Source organism: Phyllostomus hastatus, unplaced genomic scaffold (genome assembly GCF_019186645.2).
Source record: "Phyllostomus hastatus isolate PE091 unplaced genomic scaffold, TTU_PhHast_1.1 phas_scaffold_760, whole genome shotgun sequence".
NCBI lineage: Eukaryota > Metazoa > Chordata > Mammalia > Chiroptera > Phyllostomidae > Phyllostomus > Phyllostomus hastatus.
Window position 1 is genome coordinate 2,264,157 of NW_025334040.1, and position 26,568 is coordinate 2,290,724.

The 26,568-nt window shown below is 49.5% G+C and overlaps 2 protein-coding genes across 2 annotated transcripts; one reads left to right on the forward strand and one right to left on the reverse strand.

Moving 5' to 3' along the window:
• Positions 1-9,114: 9,114 nt before the first annotated feature.
• On the reverse strand, positions 9,115-15,164 carry CUNH5orf52 (chromosome unknown C5orf52 homolog). The gene is made up of 3 exons (XM_045826762.1): positions 14,879-15,164; positions 12,726-12,834; positions 9,115-9,333 (listed from the first exon to the last, which is right to left on the reverse strand). Exons 1-3 carry the CDS (start codon positions 15,145-15,147, stop codon positions 9,115-9,117), a joined length of 597 nt encoding a protein of 198 aa, XP_045682718.1. The 5' UTR covers positions 15,148-15,164.
• Positions 15,165-15,187: 23 nt separating this feature from the next.
• On the forward strand, positions 15,188-19,388 carry DUSP18 (dual specificity phosphatase 18). Its single transcript, XM_045826904.1, has 2 exons — positions 15,188-15,658; positions 18,604-19,388. The coding sequence occupies exon 2, from the start codon at positions 18,674-18,676 to the stop codon at positions 19,238-19,240; it is 567 nt and encodes a 188-aa protein (XP_045682860.1). The 5' UTR covers positions 15,188-15,658; positions 18,604-18,673; the 3' UTR covers positions 19,241-19,388.
• Positions 19,389-26,568: the final 7,180 nt, after the last annotated feature.

Consider the following 26,568-nt stretch of genomic DNA (forward strand, 5'->3'; position numbering starts at 1 on the left):
AGAGCCGGCGGACCCGAGCGCGGCCGAGCTGGGGGGAGGGGGCGGCGGGGGGCGGGGCCGCGGGCGGGGCCGGGGCCCCACGGCCGCGCGGCGCGAGGCGTGGGCGCGTGCGGGGCCCTCCGCTGTCCCGTGCCCCTGGCGCCGCTTGCGTCGGCTGGCTGTTTCCTCCTCGCGCTCGGCGGGCGGGCACCCGGGTCCCTCTCCGGCGTCGCCGGCGCCCGGCTCGGCGTCTGGCACTCGGGAGGCGCCCTCGGAGCAACACCTGTGGGGCGCAGCCCGCGGTGGGCGGGCGGCTGGGAAGCGACGGCGCGCTTCAGGCCACCATCCCAGCCTGAGCTCCAGCCCGTGCCAGGCGCCGGCGGAACAATGATGAATGCGGAGCCCGCCGGCTCCCGGCGCAGCCTCTCCCAGCGCGGCCTCTGCCCGCGGGCCCCTGCGCCGACGCTCTGTCCAGGGCGAGTTCGCTCCCGAAACCCAGGGAAGCGGAGGTGAGGGGTAGGCGGAGAGCAGGTGCCGCGCTCGCAAACCAATAAATGCGCCCGCAGCACAGGGGCCCGGCCCGATGACGCTGAACGCTGAGGAGGACGCCCACCGCCCCCCACGGCAGCCATTACCTGGCTGCGGATCCTTCCCGCGGCGACCAGACTTGGTGGCGCGAAGCCACCGCCGCCTCCACCTCCTGGGCCAGCTGGCCTCTGCTTCGTGCCAGGGCACCGCCGGCGGCGGCATAGTTCAGGCTCCGTACAAGTACAGAAATTGTGTCTAAAAGCGGATTCTTAACTTGGACCTCGTGGACATCCCTGGTAATCTTGGCGGGTGGTCTGTGATGCCTTCGCAGTGGTCCGTGGAGTTTTCCGTGTCTGTGCATTTTTTTTAGGGAGAAGTTCCATAGTTTTCATGGGACTCCCAAAGGAGTCTGTGATCTAGAAATGTTAAACGTCACTGATTAAGAATCCATCCTGAAAAGAAAGGTCGATGGTTACCACAATCAGAAATACAAGTAGAAAGGTGGGATATTGGGCTTCTGCCCAGGCGCTCGAGGCTCTAGACCTCTGGGCAGGCGCCTCCCCTGTGTTCAACTGACGTGTTTTAGACCCTCCCCCTACCCAGGGGTTATCCCTGATCTTGCTGGAGAGACACGGCCTGTGCGGGGACCACGCCTACGTGAAGTGATGGTAGGAGCTGAACAGACTGGAAGATCCTAGAAACAGGAAGAGCAGACACTCCCCTAAGCTCTGTGTGGGGCAGAGTCGTAACTACCACAGTAAGGAGGGTTCAGTTCTGTGGTGCTGACATCCTGGCTGTAAGCCCTCGTTGACCTCGGGTATTTAGTTCAATCCCTTTGGAGAAGAACCCGTCTGTTTTCTGCTTGGGAAACACGTTACCTGTACTCTGCAAACTTGGGAGTAGAGCAGAGTAGGGCAGTGGGTTGGAGCAGTTATCCCTCCTCCCCTGCCCCAGGTCGTGTGTGAGTCTATATTTAATACATACTGGGCAGATAAAGAATATTGTAAAATATGGGTAGGGCATACAAATAACAATACAAGACACCCAAAGACTCACTAACCGGTTTTAGTAATAAAATCCCCCATTTCAGTTCCCTGTTCCTCCTCCTACCCTCTCCCATAATCTGCTGACTTTGAGCCCAAAGGCTCCCTGGGTTTTTTCAAGCCAGCTGGCTCCCACCTCCTCTTCAGTTGGCTAGGAGAGTGTTCCCGCCTGCTGCCTCCACCTGTTTTGTTCATCAAGCGCTCACATCCTCTTTCCATACTTCCAAGGGCTTGTTGAAACCGCTCATCCATAAGTGATCTGTCTTTATTTAACATGGAAACACCCCAACTTGGCCTTCGCAAGTCCTCCTAACTGTTCTCTTTTTCTCCGCAGCATTTGTCACCATCTAAACGATTTCTTTGGTTTATTTCTGTCTCCTCCTATTAGAATGTAAGCTCCAGGATGGCAGGCATTTCTTTTGGATTTCTTTCCCTGCTCTATCATCTGGGCCGAGAAGAAGACTTGGCATATGGCATGAACTTAATGAATATTTGTGGAGTAAAGTCTTCACTGTAGTTCTCTTTGCTGTTGAGGACTTTTTGAATGCTCTATATATTTATTTCAGTGGGGTCTCAAGAAAAATGAGCAGCATACCTGGGTGCTAGTCAAACATTCCCAGCAGGAAGTCTCAAAGTCAGTGGTTCATAGTGAGTGAGGGGTCACGGACCCCTTTAATATTATTATGAGACTTAGAGGATATACCAATCAGCACTTACACTTAAAATTTTACATGCAATCTCTGAAGACCATACATTTCATCAAGGACCTGTGCTCTCAGAACGTTTCTGGAAGATGCACAGAAACTCTTAACACAGTGGCCCCAGAGAAGTGGAAGAGGGGATTTCTCCTGTCATTACCCGTACTTTTTGGACTATAGGACGCAGCCCCCAAACCCAGTTTGGGAGGAAAATGCAGCAGCGGCCCTGCTCCTGCCTCCTGTGACCCCACTCCACCACTGCCCCTCCCCCAACACACAGGAAGCCAGGTAAGCTACATTCGGACTGTAAGATGCACCCCCTTTCCTCCCAAATTTGGGGGGAGTGCATCTTAGTCTGAAAAATATGGTATATACCCTTTATATTTCAGTTTTGTGTATAGTGCATATACTACAATTTAAAAGTTTTAGAAACTAGTTAAATATTTTAAAAAGATTTTATTTATTTTTAGAGTGAGGGGAAGGGAGGAGAAAAGTGAGGGGAAAAAACATCTATCAGTTCCATCTTGCACTCCCCGAACTGGGGATGGGCCTGCAACCCAGGATGCGCCCTGAACAAGAATCAAACTGGCGACTTTTTGGTTTTTCGAGATCACACCCAACCCACTGAGCCACACCAGTCAGAGTGAAACTAGTTAAATGTTTTAAAGGAACCTGTGTTCTAATACCTTGGGGAGATCACAAACTCACATACCTTTAGGGGCCAGGGGTGTGGTGAGTGCACTTGGCTTTAGGACAATAGGCCGTAGTGGGAGCTGTGGCTTTCAGACCCTACCCAAAGTGCATAAACTCAACGGCGTGAAAAACATGGTATGGATCCAACTCAACACTCCCTGCTCTCAGCCCCAGGAGGAGTGTTAGTGAGCAAGCTCTGCTTTGTCCTGTTGTTAGTGTGATAGAAACCATAAGTTTTGTTTGAAAACCTTTCTGGGGAGTCAGTGGCTCCAGAGAATATGGCTGGTGGTACAGGATGCAAATTTCACAAAGAAAAGGGTAGTAAGCCTCCCTTTTGCCACCTTGTTCAGCCCCTGCTTGGCAGGAGCCCCTGGTCCAATGAGAGAACGCAGGTTGGTGGTTGATGACGACACAAAGTGTGAGAGGGATGGAGTGGATCCAGTCTAGGAAGGAAGAGCTCGTCTCAGGACAAGCTACGAGGAAGGCGGACTAGGAGCCAAGCCCCGAAGGGTATGAGCTGAATTTCCTCAGCTGGAGATGTGGGAGGGCTCTGTCTCCAGCAGAGTGAACAGTAGGATCAAAGGTAAAAAATCGAGGGGCCTCTTTGGAGAAGAGAAAGAATTCCTGAGATCTGGCTTGTGGGAAGAAGTGTGGGAACCAAGGCTGAAAAGCTAGTTCCACAGGATCTGACCTTCCCCGTTGGCCCTTTGAACAAACCTAAGGAACAATTTTCCCCGTGACCCTTTCACCCTGGTAGAAACTATGCGCTCAGCCTCCTAGAACTACCCGAGGGAAGCTTGGCTGGGGATCCGGCGACCATTGCTCCACGGCCAGGTTCCCAACAGGCTCTCTCTGACTTGGGGACCCTAACAGGCTATGAATATATTTCAGTTCAACTTCCTCCTCCTAAGGGATTAGCTGAAATATGAGGAAACAGAGAAGTCCACCCAGGCCCAGAGATGGGGTGTGTGTTACCCAGGGTCTTAGAGCTGAGATCCTTATTCTGGGGCTCACGGTCCTGCACCAGGCTACGTCTACAGGTTCACACACCAACTCCAAGTACAGAGCAATTACGACTGTCCTGACAACCCACTTCACATTTACCCCCATGAGATGCTAGTCCTCATGCCAATTCCTGATGCACATTGGCTCACGGAGTTCTGAGAACAAGCCTGTGAGCTAGCTACTACAATTATTCCTGGCTTTCAAACAAGGAAGCTGAAGCTGTGAGAAGGTGAAATGACTTCCCCTGAGAGTCAGAGCTGAGATTCAAACTCAGAGACATCTGATTGCAGGGCCCACGCACATCCAATAAAACCTCACTGCAGCAGCGGGGGGTGAGGACACACGGAGCGCTCAAGGCTTGTGGGTAGAATTCCAGTGGCCAAAGGGTTGAGCAAGGCAATTGTGAAACGTACTCTCCTTGTAAAGCCCAAAGGAGGCACCAGCCACCAACAGCCAGGGTTTTAAATCTGATTCATTATTTGTCCCTACGGACTGCTCCAGTGTAAGCTCCACGAGGGCAGGGGATTTGGCAGGGGATTTGAGTCAGGTTTGTTCACAGGTGATTTCCAGCTACAGGAGTGCCTGGTCCATATGAAGGGCTCGATGAATGCTAAGTGAGCCACGGGGAGAACTGAGAAAGACTGTCATACAAAGCTTGGATGGGGGGGGGGGTACTTCAAGCAAATGAGAGACCCAACTGAACCCAGCAGGGATATGTATTTGGATGACAGTGTTTTAATGAAAGAACATTTGAAATGTTCCCAGTGAGCAGATGGGCTGGCTAAAGGCATTCCATTGGAATCATCTTGTCAAGTGGTATATTAATTAGTAAAGCAAAACTACCCCGGATGAATATTTTGTATAAGCCTGGGTTTTACTGGCTTTGCCCAGAGCAGGAGTTGCTCTCAGTCACTCAGCAGATACGTAGGGAGCATTGCGTGTGCAAAGCTCTGTGCCACGTCTTGGATCCTGAGAACTGAAAGGAAGTGCAGAGGCCAGCCACCAGCACCCACCCCAGTTGCAGGTGGGAGGGCTGAAGCCCGGAGAAAAGTTACTGGGGCAGGTAGGGATCCCTGTGTAAACCCGTGCTGGCTCTGCTCCCTCAGCCCTGCCGAGCTCCAAAGACAGCAGCTGGGCCAGGCTCTGAATGTTATGTACCCAGAGTAACACTTTTCAAGTCAACACTTTTCAAGTCAACACTTTTCAAGGGGCTGGGACAGGATGTGTCCCTGCCTCTTGTTTGTGTTTGGAGTCCTCAGGAGTTAAATGACTTGGCTTCCCTCTCAGACCCAGACACACAGGCACAGGCCTTCCAGGCACCGATCCTAGCTGAGCACACAAGCGTCTGCTGACCCCTTGTGGTCTCTGTGGGATCTGTCTTGGCCCCGGCACCAAAAGCTTGGGTTGCATCTTTTCCTAACCAATGGGCAGTGGTCAGGGCAATGGGCTGTGTCCTGTTCTTCCACTTCTGGGGTGAACCTTTCCCTTGCCGACATCTCTGAGAGCCCAGCCTAGCTCTCCCTAACAGACTATTTATCCCAGAATGGATGCTAATCTTCTTAGCCACCTGGTAGAAGAAAAACCAGCCACCCCTGTAGCTCTCTGTTAAGTATCTGACCACATGTAACTGACATTACGGCTGAGGTTCCTGCAATATCATCTGTGAAATCATGTTCCGAAGCCTGCAGGTCCCAGGCCTCCTACTTCCAACTAGAGTGATACAGATAGGGAGCTTATCACATGGTTGCTAGAAGGAGGTCTTTGGAGTGAGACAGGCTTGAGGTGGGCTTTGTTACTTCTTGGCCACCTTAGGCGGGATTCTTACACTCTGAGCCTCAATTTATGATCTATTAACCAGGGATAATAAAATTACCACTTTGTTGTTGGAGGATTCAGTGAATCATATTTAAAAAGAGCTGTGCCTCACAGGTGAGTGTTCAATAAATATGAATATGCCGATGACTTTGATTAGTTGAGTGGGCTTGCAGGTAAAATTTCATTTAAACTGAGAGACCCAGGTGTGGGTATGTGTCCACTGAAGAATCTCTAAACCCCTCAAGCCAAGATTCTATTTCCTGAGCATTGTCTTCCCATCAAACACCCCTCCTTCTTCCCTCACTGATTTTCCTTATCTTTAACCTTTTTCACTCCCAGTAATGAAGTGGCCTTTCCAGAATTTCATCACTTCTTGTTCCTTACTTAAATACAACATCCTCTGCTTTTTAATGCAAAAGTGGGAAGGCGAAGTCCACACAAGCAGAAATGAGTTAGTGGCTAATACAGTGGCTCATTAGGTTGACATACCAACTCCCCACCCACTCCACTCCCAGGGGCCCCCAGTCCTTTGGACCACAGCATGAGACACAAAGACCCTTAGCTAAGGCCAGCCATCCAGGGAAGAAAGGTGCATGTGGCTGGTGGCTAGACAAGCATAAGGCTCAGAGAGGCCTAGGAGATCTAGAAGACAGAGAGTTCCTGGGATAGTTTGGAGAAAACAGGGCCGGGCCTGCTCTGCAAGCCCCCTGAAGACTTTAGGATCCCCAAAGCCTTTTCCCTTTCTAGATACAGTGTGAAGGAAAAAGACTGATGTTGAAATGAAACAAATACATCAAATAGAAGAAACATACCAAAATGCTAGCAGTGGTTAATCTAATAGGAGTTTGGCGTGGCGGGGGGTGGGGGGGGCAAATATGGTCAAGTTGCTTGTAAAACAAAATTTAAGTATTTAAAATCAATTATTCTAATCGGCTGTGCTCAGCCAAGAAAACAGGCAAGTACCTAGAAGAAGACTGTTTTGGCTCCTGCTGAAAAGTAGCATGCTCTAGTTCTCCGAGGAAGATCCTGAAGGGGAGAAATCGTGAACATCTGGCTCCCCATCCCTTTCTGGTCCCATTGCTGGGGATCGCCGAGACCAAGCTCAGAGGAAAGCCTGCTGAATGGCCAGGCGGCAATGCTGAAAGGGTGTAATGAGGTTGAGGACAGGTAAAGGAAGACTTCTGAAAGCCAAGAGGACTGAGGTCCTTACCTAGCAGCTGTAGTGATACAGAATGACTGTTGGGAACAGCCCTGCCTGGTATCAGAAGCTGTAACCCCCGCCAAGGCTAAGGCTGAGTGGGTGACCTTGGAACCTTAAGCCACCAAGGAGACAAAAGTTTATCTCCCTGGCAGGAGCACTGCCTCTGCTCCTTTTACTTCATCTATAACTGGCCCCCAATGCTTGGTTGGTTAGCCAATGATGGGTAAGATTCCCCAAGGGGGGAACAACTTAAGACAGGCATGATCATGTGGGAGGCCCCTAAGGAAGGACTTTGGGGGCTACAGCAAAAGGGGGTGATGGACTCTCGCCCCTTGGCTTTGACAAAACCTGAGTCCTCATCGTCTGTGAGAAATTCTCCTAATCTCTTGGCTGCCTTACTTCCCTTGCTCCACCTTGCTCACAGTGACAGATGGTGGTGCAGCCCTGTGCTGGAAAGGGTGGGTTCCCCGGGTGATCAGGCCTAAGAAAGAATATGTAAAATCCTGTGAAACCTGCTTTGGTTAGAATGCTCTCAGTTGAATGATAAGGGTCCAAGGAAGAAGTAAGTTTGTTCCTCAGAGTTTTACAGCTCTTTGACCCTGACTCAAAATAGGCCCTCAGACTTCCTTGTTTGATCCTTACTTCCTAAAAATGAGTAATGAGCTTTACCTGAATTCTTATGCAAATGAAACCAATAAAAAGCCTCTCGGGGGAACGGGCGCTCCCTACTAGAGAGAGTGCCATTCCCTTCCTACTTCTGCACAGGACCTGGATGTCTGTGTGTTTTTCTTGCATGTTGATGAGCCATCCGCAGTGTTCTGCAGTCACTGCCGGTTGGTGGCCGAGACAAATGACCACCCCACAGCAGTCAGAAAACCTGTTTCTAGTTCTCTACCACTAACCTGTTGTGACCTTGGGCAAGTCAGGTCATGTCTCTGGGCCTCTGTTTCCTCATCTGTAAAATGAGGGCACGTGGTTAACTTGAAGAATATGTACCAGGCTCTTACTCTGTGCACTGTGCTGAAGCTGTAACAGAGTCAGATAGTAACTTAAAAAAAAACAACACCAACTACCCTGATTACTAGGCACTGAGGTTACAGAGATGCCATTAAGACATTCACAATGTAGTGAGGGAAACAGGGAGCAAACAAGAAATGGCCAACCATATATGCCTGGTGCAGACAGAAGTGTCTGCTGGGCACGGGAAAGAGTGGCCTTCTCTATTGGGACCAGGTCAGGGGAAATGTCACAGAAGAGGCCTGAACTGGATCTTGGAGGATCTTAGATCCTTGCTCTCAGACTGTACAGTCTAATCAGGAGTTTGGGACAATTATCCACACAGCTGCCACACAAGGCAGAGTGAAACCACCACAGGTAATCCAAGTTCAAGGGGGAGGGGAAACCTGTGTGGTTTAGATAGGGTGGGGTAAGGGGCAGGCAAGAGGCAGAAGATCAGAGAAGCTTTACAGGGGAACTAGCATTGAGATAAGCCTTAAAGGATGAATTTCCCAAGAGTCCTGGGGACAATAAAGAGGCATTCTAGAGAAGGGACCTTGCGAGTCAAGGCACAACATGGGGGACTATCGGGGTGTAGTTGGGACAGCAGGCAGGCCAGGGAGTGGGGACTGCAAAGACTGGAAGCCGAGTGAAGCCATCACGATGAGAGCCATTGGAAATGATGGGCCCTGGGCCAGGCACTTGGAGGTAGTCCCTCGTTACTCACCCATTCTTTCAGATAAGGACACAGAGGTTCAGAGAGTTTACAAGTCACACTGCTGACGGAGAAACAGCACTTGACCTAGGTCTATCTGATGCCCCACCCTGACCTCCTTACCACTGAAATGAAGGCTAGGCATTACAGAGCCCTTCCCAATGTCCCAGTGCACCTGGCCTGGCATTTCACCTCAGACATGTGGGCACTGAAGGTCAATCTTTGCTTTAACCATGAAAGCTGGTTCAGTGAAGCCCCCTCCACTTAGGCAGCTAGGGGACTGTCAGGATCTCCTTTAACAGAACGGAGGGAATGGGGCAGGGCAAGAGACATCAGAATTGTAGAGGTTTTTGTGCTCCACTGCCTGCTGGTCTCCGTTTATTGTAGAATGGTGTTAACTGGCTAGCTCCCGCATCTTCTCCTCCTGTCAGTAGAGTGTTGTCATGGTCCCCGGGCATACCAACTGCCTTGACTAGAGCGGTTGGCTTTCTTGTTAGAATTAAGTGGCTTTGCTACTCGGAAGCTATCCAGGTAATGCCTGATATTCATGGATTCCCGTTTCCAGCGCCCCAGCTTTCTGATCTGGTCCGTCATGAACTTTTTTTTCAGGTGGTCATGCAAGTGGCTCATCTTTTTCTTGGTCTTTTCTGTAGCTTTAATCTTACAACAACAACAACAAAAAGATGCAGTTAGGATAAAGAAACTACTCCACAAGAGAGACATCTGTGTTGCTGACACGGGTTGCGAGGGTGGGGGGGGGGGGGTGCCAGCTGGACCCAATAGTCCATCAATAATTTGACTCACAGGGAACCTCAGTTTCCCTATTTGTAAAATGTGGACATTGAGCTAGCTAACTCTTAGGGTCCCTTCTGACAGTATGCAGCCTAGGACCCTGATTTTGACCTTACCACCTCTCTTTGAAGACTGGTCAGAGAGAGCTGGAGGAGGGTATAGCACACAGGTACATCTTATTCCTTCCCTTTCCCATTCTTTACTTTCTATCGTCATTCCCTACTACTCATTTAGTGCTTCCCGCATATTGTGTGAGACATCCCCTGCATCACATTGAACTCTAGTTATTTCTTCTATCATATCATTTTTGCCATGTCCCCAATGGGACATACACTCTGTATGTCCCATCCACTATCTTATTTACTTGTTCATTTATTTATTCCGACAAGCTAGCTGTGGAGAGGATATGAAGAAAAAATCAGCTGCATGTCTTCACAGAAATTACAACATAGTCAGGAAGATGAGACACATGCCCAAATATTCCTAAGCAAGGTAAAGAGTGATACAGCCCTTTAAAAAGCATCGGGTTCAAAGAAGGGAGATAGCAAAAAAAGCCTCATGGGGACTTGGCATATAAATTGTGGGGGAGGGTTGGGTTTTGAAGGATTGGGAAGTGTTGAGCAGTACCTCCCAGGCGGGAGGTAATCCTGAGAGTCCACACTTTAACAAACTCTCCTGGGGATTCTAAGCACTGACATTGTCTCAGAATACGCACAATGTAAGCAAAGGAGAGCTCCATAAGGTCAATGTTGTCATAATTATTTGACACAGAGAGTTGGTGCCTGAGTGGATCTTGGGAGCAAAGGATAAAGAGGGAGGGTGGGTGGCAGAAAATATAGATACTAAAGGATGTGGTGCAAATCCCTTTCAGTTAGTTGATAAAAATATAGATCCCAGAGATTCTAGCTTAGTCAGGTTTGGATGGGGCCCTGGAATCTATATTTTTATCATGTACCTGAGTTGATGCTGATATAGCCATTGAGAAGTGGCTGCTTTGTATCACTATTTTCTAATAGTTCACCCCTGTGACAGCAGGCTTTTGGGCCTAAGCCAGTGATTTCACCTTGAGCTTGACTTTTACTATGGATCAGGGTCTCTCAGCCTTGACACTATTGACACTTAGGGCAGGGTAATTCTTTGCGGTGGGGAGCTGCTCTGTGCGTCCCTGGCCTCTACCTACTAAATGTCAGTAGAGTCACCCCACTCTCACTTGTGCTCCCAAAAACATCTCCAGACATTGCCAATGTCCCCTGAGGGGCAAAACTATCCCCAGTTGAAAGCCATGGCCCTCTTTCAACTGGGGATGACAAGAGATATCAGCATCATTGTTCTCAGAGTGGTCTCAGAGGATTCCTAAGACACTAGGTCTTGATTGCACTCCTTAAGATCCTGAGAAATCAGTGGTTAGTCACAGTTGCCTCTCCCCCTAAAGTGAGCACTTTGGAGGAAGACAGAAACACATCCATGCTGCCACTCAAGCTTCAACTCTGCTGAGTTCCTACAAACTGAGCCCTGAACAACCCACTGGGTACACACAAGACAGTCCTGTTCCTTAAGGGAGATCATCCTGCACCACGGTCAGTCAGACCCAGGTTTGCAACTCTGCGATGATGCACCCTGTGACCTTAGTGAATTTACTCCATCTCTCTGAGCCTCAGTTTCCTGAACTATTCAATGGGGCAATAATACCTACTGAATATTGAATACGTAAGATACACAAGGGCTCAATTCAGCTTTAAAAGAACTTCTGGATGGCACAGTCCTCTGGTACACATAAAACTTGAGAGAGTTTCCAGTTACAGTATCTCAGAGATACTCACCCCGCTTGCCAAAGGTACAACATCCCCCACACCCACTGGTTATAAGAGTTGGACCCAACCTCTCCTGGGCCAGTCCGAGTGGCCTATATCAGCCGGCCACAGTCATTGGTGCTGGGATGGGTCATCTGGGCCAACTGGAGTCCTTTTTCAGGATTTGTCTAACTCAAGCAACAGTGAAATCACTCCATTTCCCTTCTGGGCTGCAGGCCAGAATTTCCTGTGGCCACAGTCCCAGGGGAGGCCACAGACAGCTAGCCTAATGATGATGCCAACATGCAGAAAGAAACAGAAAAGGAGACAAAGAGGGACAGTGGAAGACATATCCATTGGTATTGCAGCCCCTGGCTTCTTTCATCTCAAACATTGTGACCCTACTCTACCCATTCTCATTAATGTGAACTCGAGGTTCTCTGTTTTGCTTGAACTAGTTCCACTTCAGTTTGTGTTACCTGCAACTGAGAGAATTCTGATAGACCCTCTTTTACAAAGGATTAAAGAGAGTACTGAAAGACATGTGATTTCCCAAGGTCACACGAAGCTGGCCTGCCCATCTTCAAGTCCACCACCCTATTTCTACTACAGTAGGTCACTGGAATTTCAGCAGAGGGAGAAACAACCAGGCCTCCACTCTTCTTTTGGCCTCTGTGGCCCTTAAGGGGATCTGGCACCATCTCTTAGGCCTCCTCCTCCTTTTTCAATGTCAGAATCCCGTGGGCCCATCCAGACTTGGCCCTGGAACACAGAGCGGGGCTCAATAGAAGAATGGGGCAACAGCTCAACCAGGTCAAACCCTAGTTGTCCGTAAGCAAAAACTAGAAGATCCTCAATTCTCATATGAGAAATGGGGAACAATCCCTAAAGGAAAAAACTGACCGAACTGTGTTGATGCCATTGCAAGCTCTAGGACCCAAGACTCCTTTTTATGGGAGATAGTAGGAATCCATTCACAGATTCCCTGAATAGAAAGGACATTTTTTTTTCCCCATTGCTTTTAGAGAGTGGAAGGGGGAGAGAGAGAAACATTGATTGGTCGCCCTCTCACATTCTCCCTGACAGGGGACCAAACCCACCACCCTGTCATGTGTGCTGACCAGCAATAAAACCCACGACCTTTTGGTCCACCAAACAACCCTCCAACCAACTGAGCCACACCAGCCAGGGCAATAATGTGCTTTGAGTGGGGAAAAAATGTCACTAGAGCCAAAACATGAAATCCTTTTCCCAAGCTCCCTCAGCACAGGAACAGCTGTGCCACTTTGGGCAAATCGGTAATCCAGAGTCTCAGTGTCCTCTAGAAAACGGGACTTGCGTTAGAGCACCATGGTGGCTCCCTACCACCTCTGAGATCTGCCATCTCCCCCAACATGTCAGTGAGAGTGAAATAAATGTGGGTCAAGCCACTAACGCCCTCCAAAACACAAAAGCTTGTGAGGACTTTACCTCCATCTCATAGAGTCGTTGTGCATTGAGGTTGTCACGAATAATCACCCGAGATAAGTGGCTCTTGGGTAAAAATTTTGTCACAGCTGCTTCACTGGAATTCAATAAGCTGAAAGGGGCAGAGGAAGGTGGTACAGGTTGAGACCGCTGGGGCCTGATATGATGGGCCCTGGGGTAGCAGCTGAGGCCTCCACAGGTTTCTGGGGAGAGGCACAGCTCTGCCGTAATTGTCAGAGGAGCAAGGGAGGCCTAGGTTTCTTCTTGTGGGAAATGTGTGTGAAAGGAGTAGTTTCTTGGATGCTGAGAGGAAAAGCCATCCTGAAAAGGAAGTAGAAAGAGCAGTCCACAAAGGAAGTGTCAGCAAGGACTCAGAACTGGCCACTGGAGCAGCCATCTTAAGGCATAACTGCAGGATGAAATGGGAAACGGGGGTCTCAAAGAGGAGGAGCAAAAGTTGTAAGGTTGGGTTCAAAGGGCTGAATTTGAGGGGAGCTGAGGTGGGGGTACCTGCTCCAGAGCCCAGGTCTAAGGGGGCTACAGGAAAAGAGAAAATAAAGAGTTTGGACAGAGGTTAGGTTGGTTAACAGGGGAATTCTAAGGGCAAAGGGTTTGGAAAACGTCAGTGAGAGAAGTATGGGAAGGACAAATGTTTGAGGAGACTCTGGGGGGTGAGAGGTGGGAAATGAGGTGGCATGGGATGGGGTGGGGTGCAGTGAAATGGAGCCAGGTAAAACTAGAGATAAGGATTTGGTCAAAATGAGGAACTGGTCAAAAGTGGATAATATCAGGCACCGACTTTTCACTTTTCGATCATTTGGTTACAACACAAAATGGTTTTGCAATTATGTACCTTTAAATGTTGTTGCTCGTTTCAAAAGAATTGCTCATATTTTCTTTCTAAAATGTGGAAACTAAATGTACAGCAGAGAAGCAATTGAATGCACTGTGGTTAGGTCATTCAATAAAATACTCTGTAGTTATGAATGAAACAGATATTCATAATGTATGAAGTGGTGAGAAAAGCAGGCTACAAAATAGTGAGCTTTTTGGTGACATTCCTCCCCCCCCAAAATGTGTAAGCATGTAGTAGTAAAAACATATATGAATGGATCCAGAATAATATACAAAATATTAACAGTGATTATCTCTGGTCATTCATATTAATTTGTCTTGTATGAAATTTTTAATAATAATTGTATACTACTTTCATAAAACAAAAAACCACAATTTTTAAAAGAAAACATTTCGAAGGATTAAAAAATTTTTTCCTAATTCATTTTCAGCCAATTTGGATCCACGGCTTTTACATTAACAAACTAGTGGAAATAAACGACCCCGATCTCCCATTTACAATTTTCAGACACCAAAGGCATGAGGTGATGAAAAAGTCTGGTTTAGAGATCGAGATATCACATATAAAAGTCCCCCAAATCCTGTTTAAAAAAAGATTTAAAATATTTAAAGACATAAAATACTGTTTACCTATTCAGGGGTGCACCAAATTTATCAGTACTTCCTGGGAAGGAAGAAAAAAAAGGCAGTGATTGGAAATAATCCCTTTTAAGTAATAAATGGTTGTTTTGAACCAAATTGTCTTCCAAAGCAAGGCCTCTGTGGGAGCCTGGAGCATGCTGGCGGGAGGACCTAGGCCAGGCTGAGGGAACTGAGGGCTTTCTCTCCGGGGACTGAGGCCAGACTGAGGCCGAGCTGAGGGCACTGGAGTTTTCCCAGGGCCACTGGAGAACACAGAGGCTGAGGAGAGGGGTGTCAGGCCGCAGGGGACCTGCGCCTCTCCGGGCTCTAAGTAAGTTCAAGGTTCTGTCCCAAGGGCGCTTGGGACCCCGGGACGACGCGTCGTGAAGCTTGTGAGATTAAGCTTGCGGGGGCGGGGGGGGGGGGTTGGAGGTGGGATTTCCGGTTTCTCCCCGGAGTCAGGGCCGAGCGGACTCGGCCTCCTGCGGGTGGGAAGAGCTGAACCGGGAAGGAGCTGGGGCCCGGGGCTGTGAGGCATCCCGCCTCTCCCGGGGTCTAGGAAAGAGCTGGACTGTGGGAGAGACAGTCGGGACCCCAGGGACCAGCTGAGGGGCCCAGGGTGCACAGGAGTTCGGGCTCCCCCGAGGTGTCTGAGACAGCTCCGGGCACCCGGGCCGCACCTGAAGAGCACTAGCGGCTGCGCGGTCCGCGGGCGCAGGAAGACGATGTGCGGCTGGCTCCCTAAATTGACTTCGGGGCCGTTGCCGAACCTGCGGCGTCGGAGAAAGGATGAGGCCGAATAGGTGGCAGAAGTGGGGGTCGCTTGGATGGCGGCCGTATTGACAGCGGGCAAGCTTAAGTTCCACGAGACCGAAGGCCTTTGCTGCTGGGCAGTCTCGTTCTCCACGTCAGCGAACGACTCAGGATTAGGAGCCAGATTGGGAGCCATTCTGGGTGGACTGGCAATGACGCGCGGTGAGCGGGTGCGGAGACACAGTGACCGAGCGGCGGCTGGTTGCCCGGGAGACAAGAGAATGGGGCGGGACCCAGAGGATCGGAAGCTTCCGGCGCCCGAACGGCTGAGGACACTAAGATTGTCCCTCGGCGGCTGCCGTGGTGCGGCCCTCCAATTGCCATGGCGACGGGCTAGGCCAACGGAATGGGCTGTGCCTGCTGAGCAGATCCTACTGCTCGAGTGGGGCGCTCTGGCCCCGCCGTGTGATCTTGGGGCGGGTAACTGGGGGTGTCCGGGCGGGGCAGCTCCAGGGTGGGGAGACGAGGCCGAGATTTCTCCGAGACTAAGCACGGCGAAGTCCTCACTAGGGAAACCAGAGCACCTGGCCGCCAGGGACTGTGGCTCCCGGGTCGTGACCGGTCTTCTCTCTCCCCGAGACCCGCGTCCGAGTCTTTGGGAGCGGCTGCTTCCTGAACGAACCTGCCCTCGCGCCGGCGGGAGTGAGGTAAGACCATCTAGGTCTTGAAACCCAGCAGAGGAGGAAGCCCATTACAATGCCGACTTCCCAAGAAACCTATCTGGCTCTCGCCTGGAAATGGCACCTTGCTCCTTTCAATCAGTGGACTTTGTTTCTCGTGTATAACCCAGAATTAACAAACGCCCCACGGTGTTTGCCAAGCTTTCCCACACGTAATGAGACCAGGAGGACCGGCTTTCGGACATGCTTTGTGACCGTAGACAGGTCCTTTAGAGAAATTATTTTAGAGAGAGGAAAAGGGAGGGGGAAAGAGAAACATCGACTTTTGAGAGAAACAGCGAGCGGTGGCCTCTCACAACCCCCAGCCGGCAACCTGGCCCGCAACCCAGAGTCAAACCCGGGTCCTTTCTCTTTGCTGGATGATGCCCCACCAACTGAGCCACACCGGTCAGGGCGACAGGTCCTTTCCCCCTCTCTATCTTACTTTCCCCATGTGTGAAATGTAGATATTAACTCCAGACATGGGTCTATTATGTTGCTTTGAAGGTGGAAGCAGAGGAGGGAAGCCAAAGGCTTTGCAGGCTATAAAACGGTGAAACGGAGCAGCAGTGGAGTTGCTCTTTCTCCACCTCCCTCCCCCTCACTCCAAACATTCTGGAGATCTTGTGTCATTTCTTGAGGTGAACTTTGCAACTTCCTAGCCCTGGATCAGAAGTAAATTCCTTTAGTCTTCACTGCCTTAATGCCCTGCATGTTGACTTCCTTAACAAAAGCAAGAATAGTTATTATTTCTAGAGGGCTCTCTTTGTGCCAGGGTCTGTGTTAACTACTTTGCTTGGGTTACCTCGTTTAATCAGTAGAAGATCCTTCATCTTCTACCCCTATTTTCCAACTGGGTTGCACCTGTAATTGCCTGTTTAATATCTGTGTCTCCTACTACGCTGTGAGCTCTGAGAGACAGGGCCATGGCTGTTGTGTACATTTTAGTATCCCCAGCACCTAATGAATACGACTCTCCTGCCATCACGAACCTCATGCTCAAGAGCAGTGTCCTGCAACTTTTTGCCACTGTAATGAACAGCAGTCTCTCCTATTCCTATTGTCCACTGGGCACTAAGGGGAGGAGGACCTCAGTCCACTTTTCTCTAGGTTTTTGGATGAGAAAGATCCAGAACATTTAGGCTTCCAACTGGGTTGGGGAAGGAAGGATTTTTTTTTTTTTTTTTTTAAGGACAACCCAGCCCCATATGCTGTTCCTGGGGTGAGCCTGATACGTTTGATTCTGGGGCATTAGTAGGTAGGATTTGCCTATGCAGCCTTTGTCCTTCCTCTCAAGCAGCCTGAGAACCACACTCACCTCCACCCAACCCCTCCCCAAAATTCTGGAGAAATATAGCCAGAGAACTCATCCTTTCCAGAAGTCTTCTCAGAAGGCAGAGTCATGGTTGGAAACATTCCTTCATTCAGCAAATATTCATCAAGCAGCTACTTGTGGGGACATAGAGCTTGGCACTGGTTACACAGTAGGAGTGAAGACAGACACAGTGATGTTGCAATAGAACTCCCAGATCAAGGCAAAACCGCATCTTCAGGAAGTGTTAAGGAGAACACACAGGGCTTAGAAAGCCTGGAGCAGGGACTTGATCAAATGCAGGAGAGGGTTGTGATCCCGGAAGATTTCCCTTGGGAAGTGATCCTTGGCTAACGCCGCTGGTTCACCAGTCCTCTGCTGAAGGTAACAGGTTAGGGTCTGACAACCTTGGAAGGAAAGGGACTGAGAGCAGCAAAGGCCAGAGAGGACCAGATATCCATATGGAAGTGGCTCAGCCCAGCTGAGGCCCTTCAGGACATAGGGAAGGCCAACAGATGAAGAGATGGGCAGGAGCCAAGGCGTAAACGGCCTTGACAGCCAAGCTAAGGCGCTCCATCTCACTCTTGACAGTGGGCAGCTACTGAAATACATTCAGCAGGGGAACAGAACTTCAGCTCCTTACTTGTTTGTGCCACGTGAAGACTGCCATTTGGTTTGAGAGGTGCTCTGAATCCAAATGCTCCAATGTCAGTGAAACCTGTGAAGATAATGCTATTTTTACAGCTTTGTTCAAGACTGGGAGAATAAGGGGCCTGGGATTTCTTAGGAGAAGGCGGGAGGTTCTGCCCCACCCTGGAGTACACGCCACAGTTCTGCTGTATACAGCGTCATGCTGGTATGGCACGCCTGTATGAAGCCCCTTTGCTTCTCTGCACTTGCCATTTGGAGGTGGTGTGGTGCCCCTTACGCTGGCTTCCGGGAAGCTTTCAGCGGCATTCTTCCCCAGGCCGTCCTTAGAGGCACTGTGTAGGAGCATGGCTAATGGTGTAGAACTGTTGCACATGGGCATGTTTTGTCTCTTCAGAGAAATGGTTTTTGGAGAGGGGAAGCTAAGACCCTCTCTCTTCTACCCCAGTGACTCCCAGCACATTGGACTCTGGTGTCAGGACACTGGTTCAGAGTCTCATGATTTGAGCATAAAGTCAGATGAGGATAGGGCCATGTGAGTTCCCACTTAGAGGGGCTGGTAGGGAAGAGAGGATATTGAAAAGAAGGGAGAAGAAGGCTGTGTGAGCCTAGGTGGCGAGTTAGGTCAAAGCTCAGCAGTTGGCCTGCCCAACTAAAAATGTGGGGAAACCTCTAGTGCCAGGCTCACACTAGAGGGTTGGTCCTTTGTCCTACAGTGCACATTAGGACTCCTGAGAAGCATGGTGAAAATGTGTATTCATGTTCCTCACCCCAGGGCCTACTCAATGGATTTGAGGAAGAGCTTGGGTATCTGCATTTTTAGTAAGTTCCCTGGGGCATCCTAGTGCTATGATCAGAGGACCACCTTGGGGAATTCCGCTATAAGCCCATCCATCCATTTCCCAGAAATCCTCTGGGGTTGGTCTGGCCCAGCTGGGCTCCTGCCCTCTAAACACTCTCTCCCTCCTTGCAGTGTTCCATGGACACAGCCTAGCAGAAAGATGCAGCCTTTATGTCTCACTGGCCGCTGACCCACCGGCCCGATGACAGCACCTCTGAGTACATTCCCAGTCCAGTTCCAACAGCCCTCGGTCAGCGGCCTCTCACAGATCACCAGCAGCCTGTATATCAGCAATGGGGTGGCCGCCAACAACAAACTTATGCTCTCCAGCAACCAGATCACCTCGATCATCAATGTCTCAGTGGAGGTGGTGAATACCTTATATGAGGACATCCAGTATGTACAGGTGCCTGTGGCTGACACACCCATGTCGCGTCTCTGTGACTTCTTTGACCCCATTGCCGACCACATCCACAGCGTCGAGATGAAGCAGGGCCGCACGCTGCTCCACTGTGTGGCTGGTGTGAGCCGCTCAGCTGCCCTCTGCCTCGCCTACCTCATGAAATACCACGCCATGTCCTTGCTGGAGGCCCACACGTGGACCAAATCTTGTCGGCCCATCATCCGGCCCAACAATGGCTTTTGGGAGCAGCTCATCCACTATGAGTTCCGGCTCTTTGGCAAGAACACTGTGCACATGGTGAACTCCTCTATGGGACTGATCCCTGATATCTACGAGAAGGAAGTCCATTTAATGGTTCCACTGTGAGCCGTGCCACCAGCTCCTGCACCAGGGTCAGAAGTGTGGATCTGCCGCCAATCCTACACTAAGATCTGAACTTAAACATTCCTTTTGTGATACAGAAACAATCAGATGATGCCTTTTATCAGAGCAATAAAAAAGGAAGCGTGCTGTAGCTTTTAATCTTGTAATCTATATCTTTAAAGATTAAACTCACTAAATGGAAAATGGTAAAGATAAGTCTCCTACCCTGTGAGTGATAGGTCGTGGCTGTGGGCCGGAGGGGAGAGTGAGTAAGGCGAGTGGCGGCTGGTTGTCAACTGGACCAGTGCTCAAAGGATATGGCAGGACTGGAACCCTGCAGCCTTGCCCCAGACCAGCTCACCAGGAATGGGTCTGCCACAGTCCTACCTCGTTCTTTCACGCCCAAAGCCAGAGCCTTAAGCAGCATGCCACCTCCTTGCTTCTCACAGGAAGGGCCAGCCTACTGGATAAGTAACCTCAACAGTGCTCTGGGAGCCCTCGGGGCCCCAGGCCAGCCCCACTCCCATCTGCAACCACAGGGGCAGTTTTCTGGATTGGATTTACACATAAGATAATTTTCAAAGAAAGCATTCCACCATATCAAAAATTTTTCAACTTTTTTGAGTGCCGATGTACATGATAAGTTGTCAAAGTGCCCTTGACAATCCCCTGCCAGTCTCTGATGAAAGGTGGCATTAGTTTTCTCTGGGGTACATGTGGAGAGGCCTAGAACCAGGCCTCAGAGGTTCCTCTCACAGGCCTTGGCTTGGTGATCTGGGGAGCTGCAGACCCTAACCAAGCCTCGTCACCCCCTCCCCATTTGACCCTGGACCTCTTGGAGCCTGTTTCCTCATCTGTCCGAACAATGGCAGCCCTTTCCTCACAGGGTTACTGTGACCGTTCAACAATTCCTTAGCACGGTGCCTGGCACGTGGCGGGTGCTTCATGCAACTGGCGGCTCTCGTCATGACTGACGCTGGGGCCCTCCTGGTCCAAGTCAGCACAGCCATCCTCATAACGGCATTTCCCGCATCTGTGCACAGTTCTTTACTGTTATAAAGTGTTCTTTCAAAAAGTCATCCTGTGTGGGGAAAAAAAGTTTTAAATCCCTTCAGATGCTGCCTCAGAGGACACCCAGACTTCAAAGCTTTTTCAGAGCTCTCATTTTGTTTAATCTGTGTGCGACCTGGGGGTCCTAACGCAAGGAGCATACTTCCAGCTTCCCCCAGAAGCCCTCATTTAGATCACTGACTGTCAAGAGCCAGTGGCCTGGTCTGGCTCACCCACCGGGGCCCATAGGGGCAGGTGCCGACGGGATGAATGAGTGGGCCCCACTGGTAGGCCCTGAAATCAGCGCTCTGACTCACTGTCTACAGTAACACTCCCAGCTGTTACCTTCACATTTTCTCCTCCATGTTCTCCGATTCTCTGTCTTTGACGAGATGAACATTAGCCCTTTTGATACTGTCCAAGAATTCCTGAGGCTCTGTTTATTGTTTTAAATTTTTTTCTCTCTGCTGTTCATACTGGATAACATATTAGTTTTCTCTTGCTGCCATAACATTTGCCACAAACTTAGTGACTGAACACCTGTTATTTCTGTAGGTCAGGAGTCAGGTTGACTGAGTCATTTGCTTGGGTTCTCGCAAGACAAAAATGAAGGAGTTTCATAAGGCTGAAGGGAAGTGCATTTTTTTACTGGTGACTCTGGGGAAGATTCTACTTCCAAGCTCATTGAGGTTGTTGACCAAATTCACTTCTTTTCAGTCGCAGGATTCAGGACCCCATTTTCTTACTATCAGCTGGGGGCTGGTCTTTTTTCCTAAAGCTGCCATGTTCCTTCTAGTGATTTCCATGTGGCCCTCTCCTACAGTGATGGGTTGAGGCCCTCCCATGCTTTGAATAACTCTGACTTTTTCTTCTGCTGAATTCAGTCAAAGAAAATTCTCAGCTTTTTAAGGATTCATGTAATTAGATTCAGCACATTGCAAATGAAGGTAATCTGCCCTGGCTGGAGTAGCTCAGTGGATTGAGCACGGGCTGGGAACCAAAGTGTCCCAGGTTCGATTCCCAGCCAGGGTACATGCCTGGGTTGCAGGCCATAACCCCCAGCAACCGCACATTGATATCTCTCTCTCCCTCTCTCTCTCTCTCTCTCTCCCTCCCTCCCTCCCTCCCTCCCTTCCCTCTCTAAAAATAAATAAATAAAATCTTAAAAAAAAAAAGAAAATGAAGATAATGCCAGTTTTAAAGTCAGTTTTGTCTGCAAGGTCCCTTTTGTTATATAAAATAACACAAAAGGTGTTATTTGGACATCTTTAGCAGGGGCAGGCATTCTGCCTACCACAGATAATTTCTATTGGTCTATTCAAGTTCACAGACTATCAGTCATCTGTTCTGCAACCAGTGCCACCCAGCATATTTAAAATTTTTAATATATTTTCTTAGTTTAAAATTTTCTATTAGCTATTTTCTGTATCTCCTATTTCTCTGCTGAGGCTTTCTGTCCTTCCATTCCTAAAGACTTTTTCTGATAATTCCAACACCTGGGTCATCTCATGTGTTCAGACTCTCTTGGTTCTTTGTATGTAGAATAATTTTGGGCTGTATACTGGACATTTGAGTATGATGTTCTGAGACTCTAGGCCTTGTTTAAATCCTTTGGAAAATTTTGAGGTTTTGTTTTAGGAGTTGACGCATTTCAGTTCAGTTCTGATCTGCCTCCTGTGGGCTGTTAGAAATAAGACAACAGGTCCAAAATGGAGTCACTTACGCTAAACCCCATGTCACCAAATCGAGACCTAATTACAGTTTCAGCTCTCCCAGACATGTAATCTCAAACCAATCAATCAGGAATTGCCTGATAGATCCTGTCATTCCCGATAACCTTGCTAACAAACCCACTTTTTTTTTTTGCTTAGAATGACTTCTCTGTTCCTGCTCCCTTTTGCCTATAAAGGTCTTCTATTCTGTACAGTTCATTGGAGCTCCTTTTTATCTGCTAGATTGGATGCTGCTCAATTCATGAATCATTGAATAAAGCCAGTAAGATCTCTAAAAATGTACTTGCTTGAATTTTGTTTTTTAACAGGACCAGAGTTCCAATATCAGTTCAGTTTTCCAAACTTCCAATGTAAGTCAGATCTGTCTTAAGCTGGTGCCACCCGGGGGCCAGTTTGAAATCCGGGGCGTCTGCCTGAAAGTTTAGTTCTCAGAGTCGTTGGGATATTGTTCAGGACCAGACCCACCCATGTGAACCGAGCAGTTCATGTTGCAGCTGTATGGGGTCCATTTCTCAGGCGCCCTCCTCTCCACGACCTTCCTCGCACTTTCTAGTTCTCACGAGTGCTCATTCTCTAGTCCCCCAGCTAGGAGTCAGGGCGCCCCTTCAGTCTCCGTGCTCTGCCACACACATTCGGGGACTGGATCTGCTCCGGGGCCACGTGACAATATGACGAGAGAGAAAAGGAAATGGAGATCCCTACACACACACATACGTTTCAGGCCACGGTTCTTCTGGTCAGAGAAAAGGATTCCCCTCAGAGTTTTAGGTGCTTTTTCAGATGCCACTGCCACTGCCAAGTTTCAACTTAAGTGTGAGGCTCATCTGGGGGCAGGGCCGATGGGAAAGGAAAAAAGATGATTTCCCTCATTCTATCTGTCCTGACGGGAGGCCACCCCCCCCCCCCCGTCCTACTCCTCAGAAGACAATGCCAGGGCTTTTCTTGGAGTTCTTTTCGTGTCCAGTGCACCATTCCATGATTCACACTGCCTTTTCGGCTAGGCTGGGAGAGACAGGAACCAAACAGGGAACTTGCCACCAGATTGTTTATACTTCAAGTTCTGGTTCCTTTCCCAGGCCACCTACCAGTTCTTCAGAGTCGTCAGATGGCTGCTTCGTGCATTCTGTCCAGGGTTTTCAGTAGTATTTGGGGGGGAGGACAGACTCTGCCTACTCTATCTTCTTCAGCACTAGAACCCTGAGAAATTTACTTTTCCCACATGCTCATTTGTGGGAAAAGGAAAACAAATACGGTCCATCTACAATACTATCTTCAAGCAGTAACCAGGTCAAGATTTGAGTATTGTGGTCTATTTCCTTCCTTTCATGCATATTTTTATAGTTGAGAAAATATAATGTTGGCTCTTTCTTCCTAAGTTATATTTTTTATATTCAGAATTGGATGTGGTGGGACCAGGATTTCACATGTGAAGTGGGAGAGGTTGAGGTGGAGGGCTCTCGAGAGGGTCCAAGTCCTCTTCCCAAACAGTTCAGTCTGTTTCTTTGGGACTAAGAGTAGAGTGGCCCTTTAACCAGACAACCTAGGAAAGGAAGTCATGTTGGAGTTTTGGTGCAAGTCTGTCACGGGGGAGAATCAAATGGTCCTCACGGCCCAAAAGCCTGGCTTGGAGCAGGAATCCCAGGCCTCTGTTTGATTTCATGAATCTTTAACTTTCCCACTCCAAAAATACAGAATCCCTTTCTTTCTTTATGATGGATTAAAGTCAATTAAATTTGGTTTGAGAAGCTTCTGTGCAATTTATAATACCCTGTCAGATAAATAGGGAAATGCCCGTGGCCCTGGGGATTTCCCTTGAATGACCTCTGTTGACATGGTGATCTCATTACAAAGCCCAGTGACAGGTACCTCTTGACCCTGAAGTACACAGCCCTGCTTACCTATCCTGGGTTGTTAAGTCCAAATGCCCTGAGACTCCGTCAACCTCCATCTCTGGACTGAGGATCTATATCATCTGGGAAGGAGCTTGGGATGAGAGTCGAGTTGTGGATTCTTATCCTGCTTTATGACTTCATGCAGACCCTGGAGCTTTTCTGGAATTCTGCTTACTCTGTAAACAGGAGCCACAGTGCCATCTGTGGCGGCCATAAGACTGTGCCCCCCAGCCTCCAATTCTGGAAACAGCTGACCGAGGCCCCAAATGTGGCTCTCTGAAATCCACCACCATGGGTTTTTTTTTTAAACTTCCCCTGAGGTTATGTTTATTGATTTTATAGAGAAAGGGGGAAAGAGAGAGAAAAAAGTATCAGTGTGAGCGAGAAATACCGATCAGTTGACTCTTTTTTTTTTAAGGTTTTATTTATTTATTTTTAGAGAGGGAAGGGAGGGAGAAAGAGAGAGAGAAACACCAGTGTGCGGTTGCTGGGGGCCATGGCCTGCAACCCAGGCATGTGCCCTGACTGGGAATTGAACCTGCAACACTTTGTTTGCAACCCACGCTCAATCCACTGAGCTACGCCAGCCAGGGCCCGATCAGTTGACTCTTAATATGCACCCAAACCAGGGATCAAAGCTGTAACCTTTTGGTGTACGGGACCACACTCCAGTCAACTGAGCCACCTGGCCAGGGCCCATCACCATGTGTATGTGCCAAGTGCCTGCTGTGGGCCAGGATTGCACGGTACTGTGTCAGGGAGGATGCAGAGGTGGGGCTGACAAGATATCCCACTTTGGATCAGGAAGCTTTCATATTAATTCCTCATGGCCCCAGGCTGTGTCCTGCTCAATCACTCACTCAACATTCACTGATCTGGTAGCCAGCCTCAGGGATGACCTCAGTGATCTCCTCCTTCTGGCATTCCTGCTCACATTGAATGGGGTCCATCTGTACCCAGTAAGATATTAGAGAAATGAAGATATTAGAATTAACAAATAAATAAGAGCGTTAGAGAAATGAGTATGATTTTCAAAGACATTGTGGCTCCCTGCTGCCTTGCATTGCTCACCCTGGTGCGGGCCGACCTCAATGTCCCAGGAGCCCTGCGGAGAAGCCCACATGGCAAGGACCCGAGGCCTTCTGCCATGTGAGTGGGCCCATCCTGGAAGTGGATGCAGTCACACCAAGCCTCCCCGTGGTTGCAGCCCTGGCTAGCATCTGGACTACAGTCTCCCGGCAGACCCTGAGCCAGAACTGTTCCACTAAGCCACCCTCAAATTCCTGATCCACAGAAACTGTGAGATAATTCATATTTGTTGCTTTAAGCCATAATGTCTGGGCATAATTTGTCACCCCAAATCAATACAACTGATGTTACTACGTGCTGGACGTAAGACACTGTCCCCACTGTCATCTGCTTACCTGGACCACAATGATAGCCCTTCCCTGGTGTCCCTGCCCCTTCAGTATCTCCTCCACATAGGACCCAGACCAAATTGAATGTCCATTGCCCAGAAATGTTTATTGAGCATCAGGGCTCTTGCGTGCTCAAAACCTTCCACGGCTCTCCATTGTGTTTTGTTATTTCCAGGAAACATTTGCAACCAAGCAGGAACAGCATGAATTTCTGGCATCCCTAAGCTGATTTCGGAGCAGAGTAGAAAGCAAGAAGAGTCCTTGTTTGCCCTGGCCCTTGGAATCACCATCCAAGGGCCCCTTGGGGAGGCCAGGAGGGGCCCCTGGCAGCTGGGGCTGAACGAGCCAGCAGCTTTGTCCTGAACTCACAATGGCAGGATGCCCAGCAAAGGCCCAGCAAAGACCCAGCTTCCCGTTTCCTCCGAGACAGGGGTAGGTGGTGGGAGCTAGGGTATCCATCCAGCCCTGCTCCAGCAAGAGCATGCCCTGGGGACTCTCACTGTGCAGTGGAAGGCTGGGGGTGGGGGTAGCACGAGAAGCCTTGCGGGAGGAACTGGGCAGTGCCTGGGTGTCTATAGTAAGTCTGTCTACTAACCTTTCTTGAGGACCTATTAGCTTCTAGGCACTTGCTAAGCACTTAACAGCTTCTGAGAGCTAGCTGAGGTTAGGTTCTACTGCTGTCCCCACCTCACAGAGGCACAGGAGGGGAAGGCCCTTGCCTAGGGTCACATAGCTTAGACATGCCGGATTTGGGATTTGACCAGGTCTGGCCCCTGCTCTTGACTAACATTCTCTTTTGCCTGCTTTGTCTGGGCCAGTGCCAGGGAGACAGTGGCGAGCAGGACAGTTGTCTCAGCCTTCCCAGAGCCGAGGCCGGTGGAGAAAAGGTGATAAAGCAGTTCTGAGAATAGAATGTGCACCCAGCCCTGCCTGGGGAAGTGCAGGGAGCTGGGATGATCTTTAATTCAGCTTGGCTTGGGGCAGAGCAAGGGTGGGGGCAGGGAAGGGCTTCCCAAGGAATGTGACATCTGTTATCCCAAGGAGGCTTCACAGCAGGGCCTGGGTACAAAGATTGAGGCTCAGAGAGGTGAAGTGACCTGCCTGAGGTGATAGAACTAGGAAGGGGCAGAGCCTAGAGGGACAGTGGCCTTTCACTGAGATTCACCCTCTAAGCCCTTCCTGCTAGTTAGTCCTGTGATCCTCTCTTCCAAGATGCTGTGAAGTCAGGAGAGACTAGA

Coding starts and splice junctions, on each gene's coding strand:
- DUSP18 (XM_045826904.1), top strand. CDS start 18,674: ATGACAGCACCTCTGAGTACATTCCCAGTCCAGTTCCAACAGCCCTCG.
- CUNH5orf52 (XM_045826762.1), bottom strand. CDS start 15,147: ATGGCTCCCAATCTGGCTCCTAATCCTGAGTCGTTCGCTGACGTGGAG. Junction 12,835..14,878: donor CAGCCGCTAGTGCTCTTCAG/GTGCGGCCCGGG, acceptor TGCCCCTTTCAG/CTTATTGAATTCCAGTGAAG. Junction 9,334..12,725: donor AACGACTCTATGAGATGGAG/GTAAAGTCCTCA, acceptor TGTTGTTGTAAG/ATTAAAGCTACAGAAAAGAC.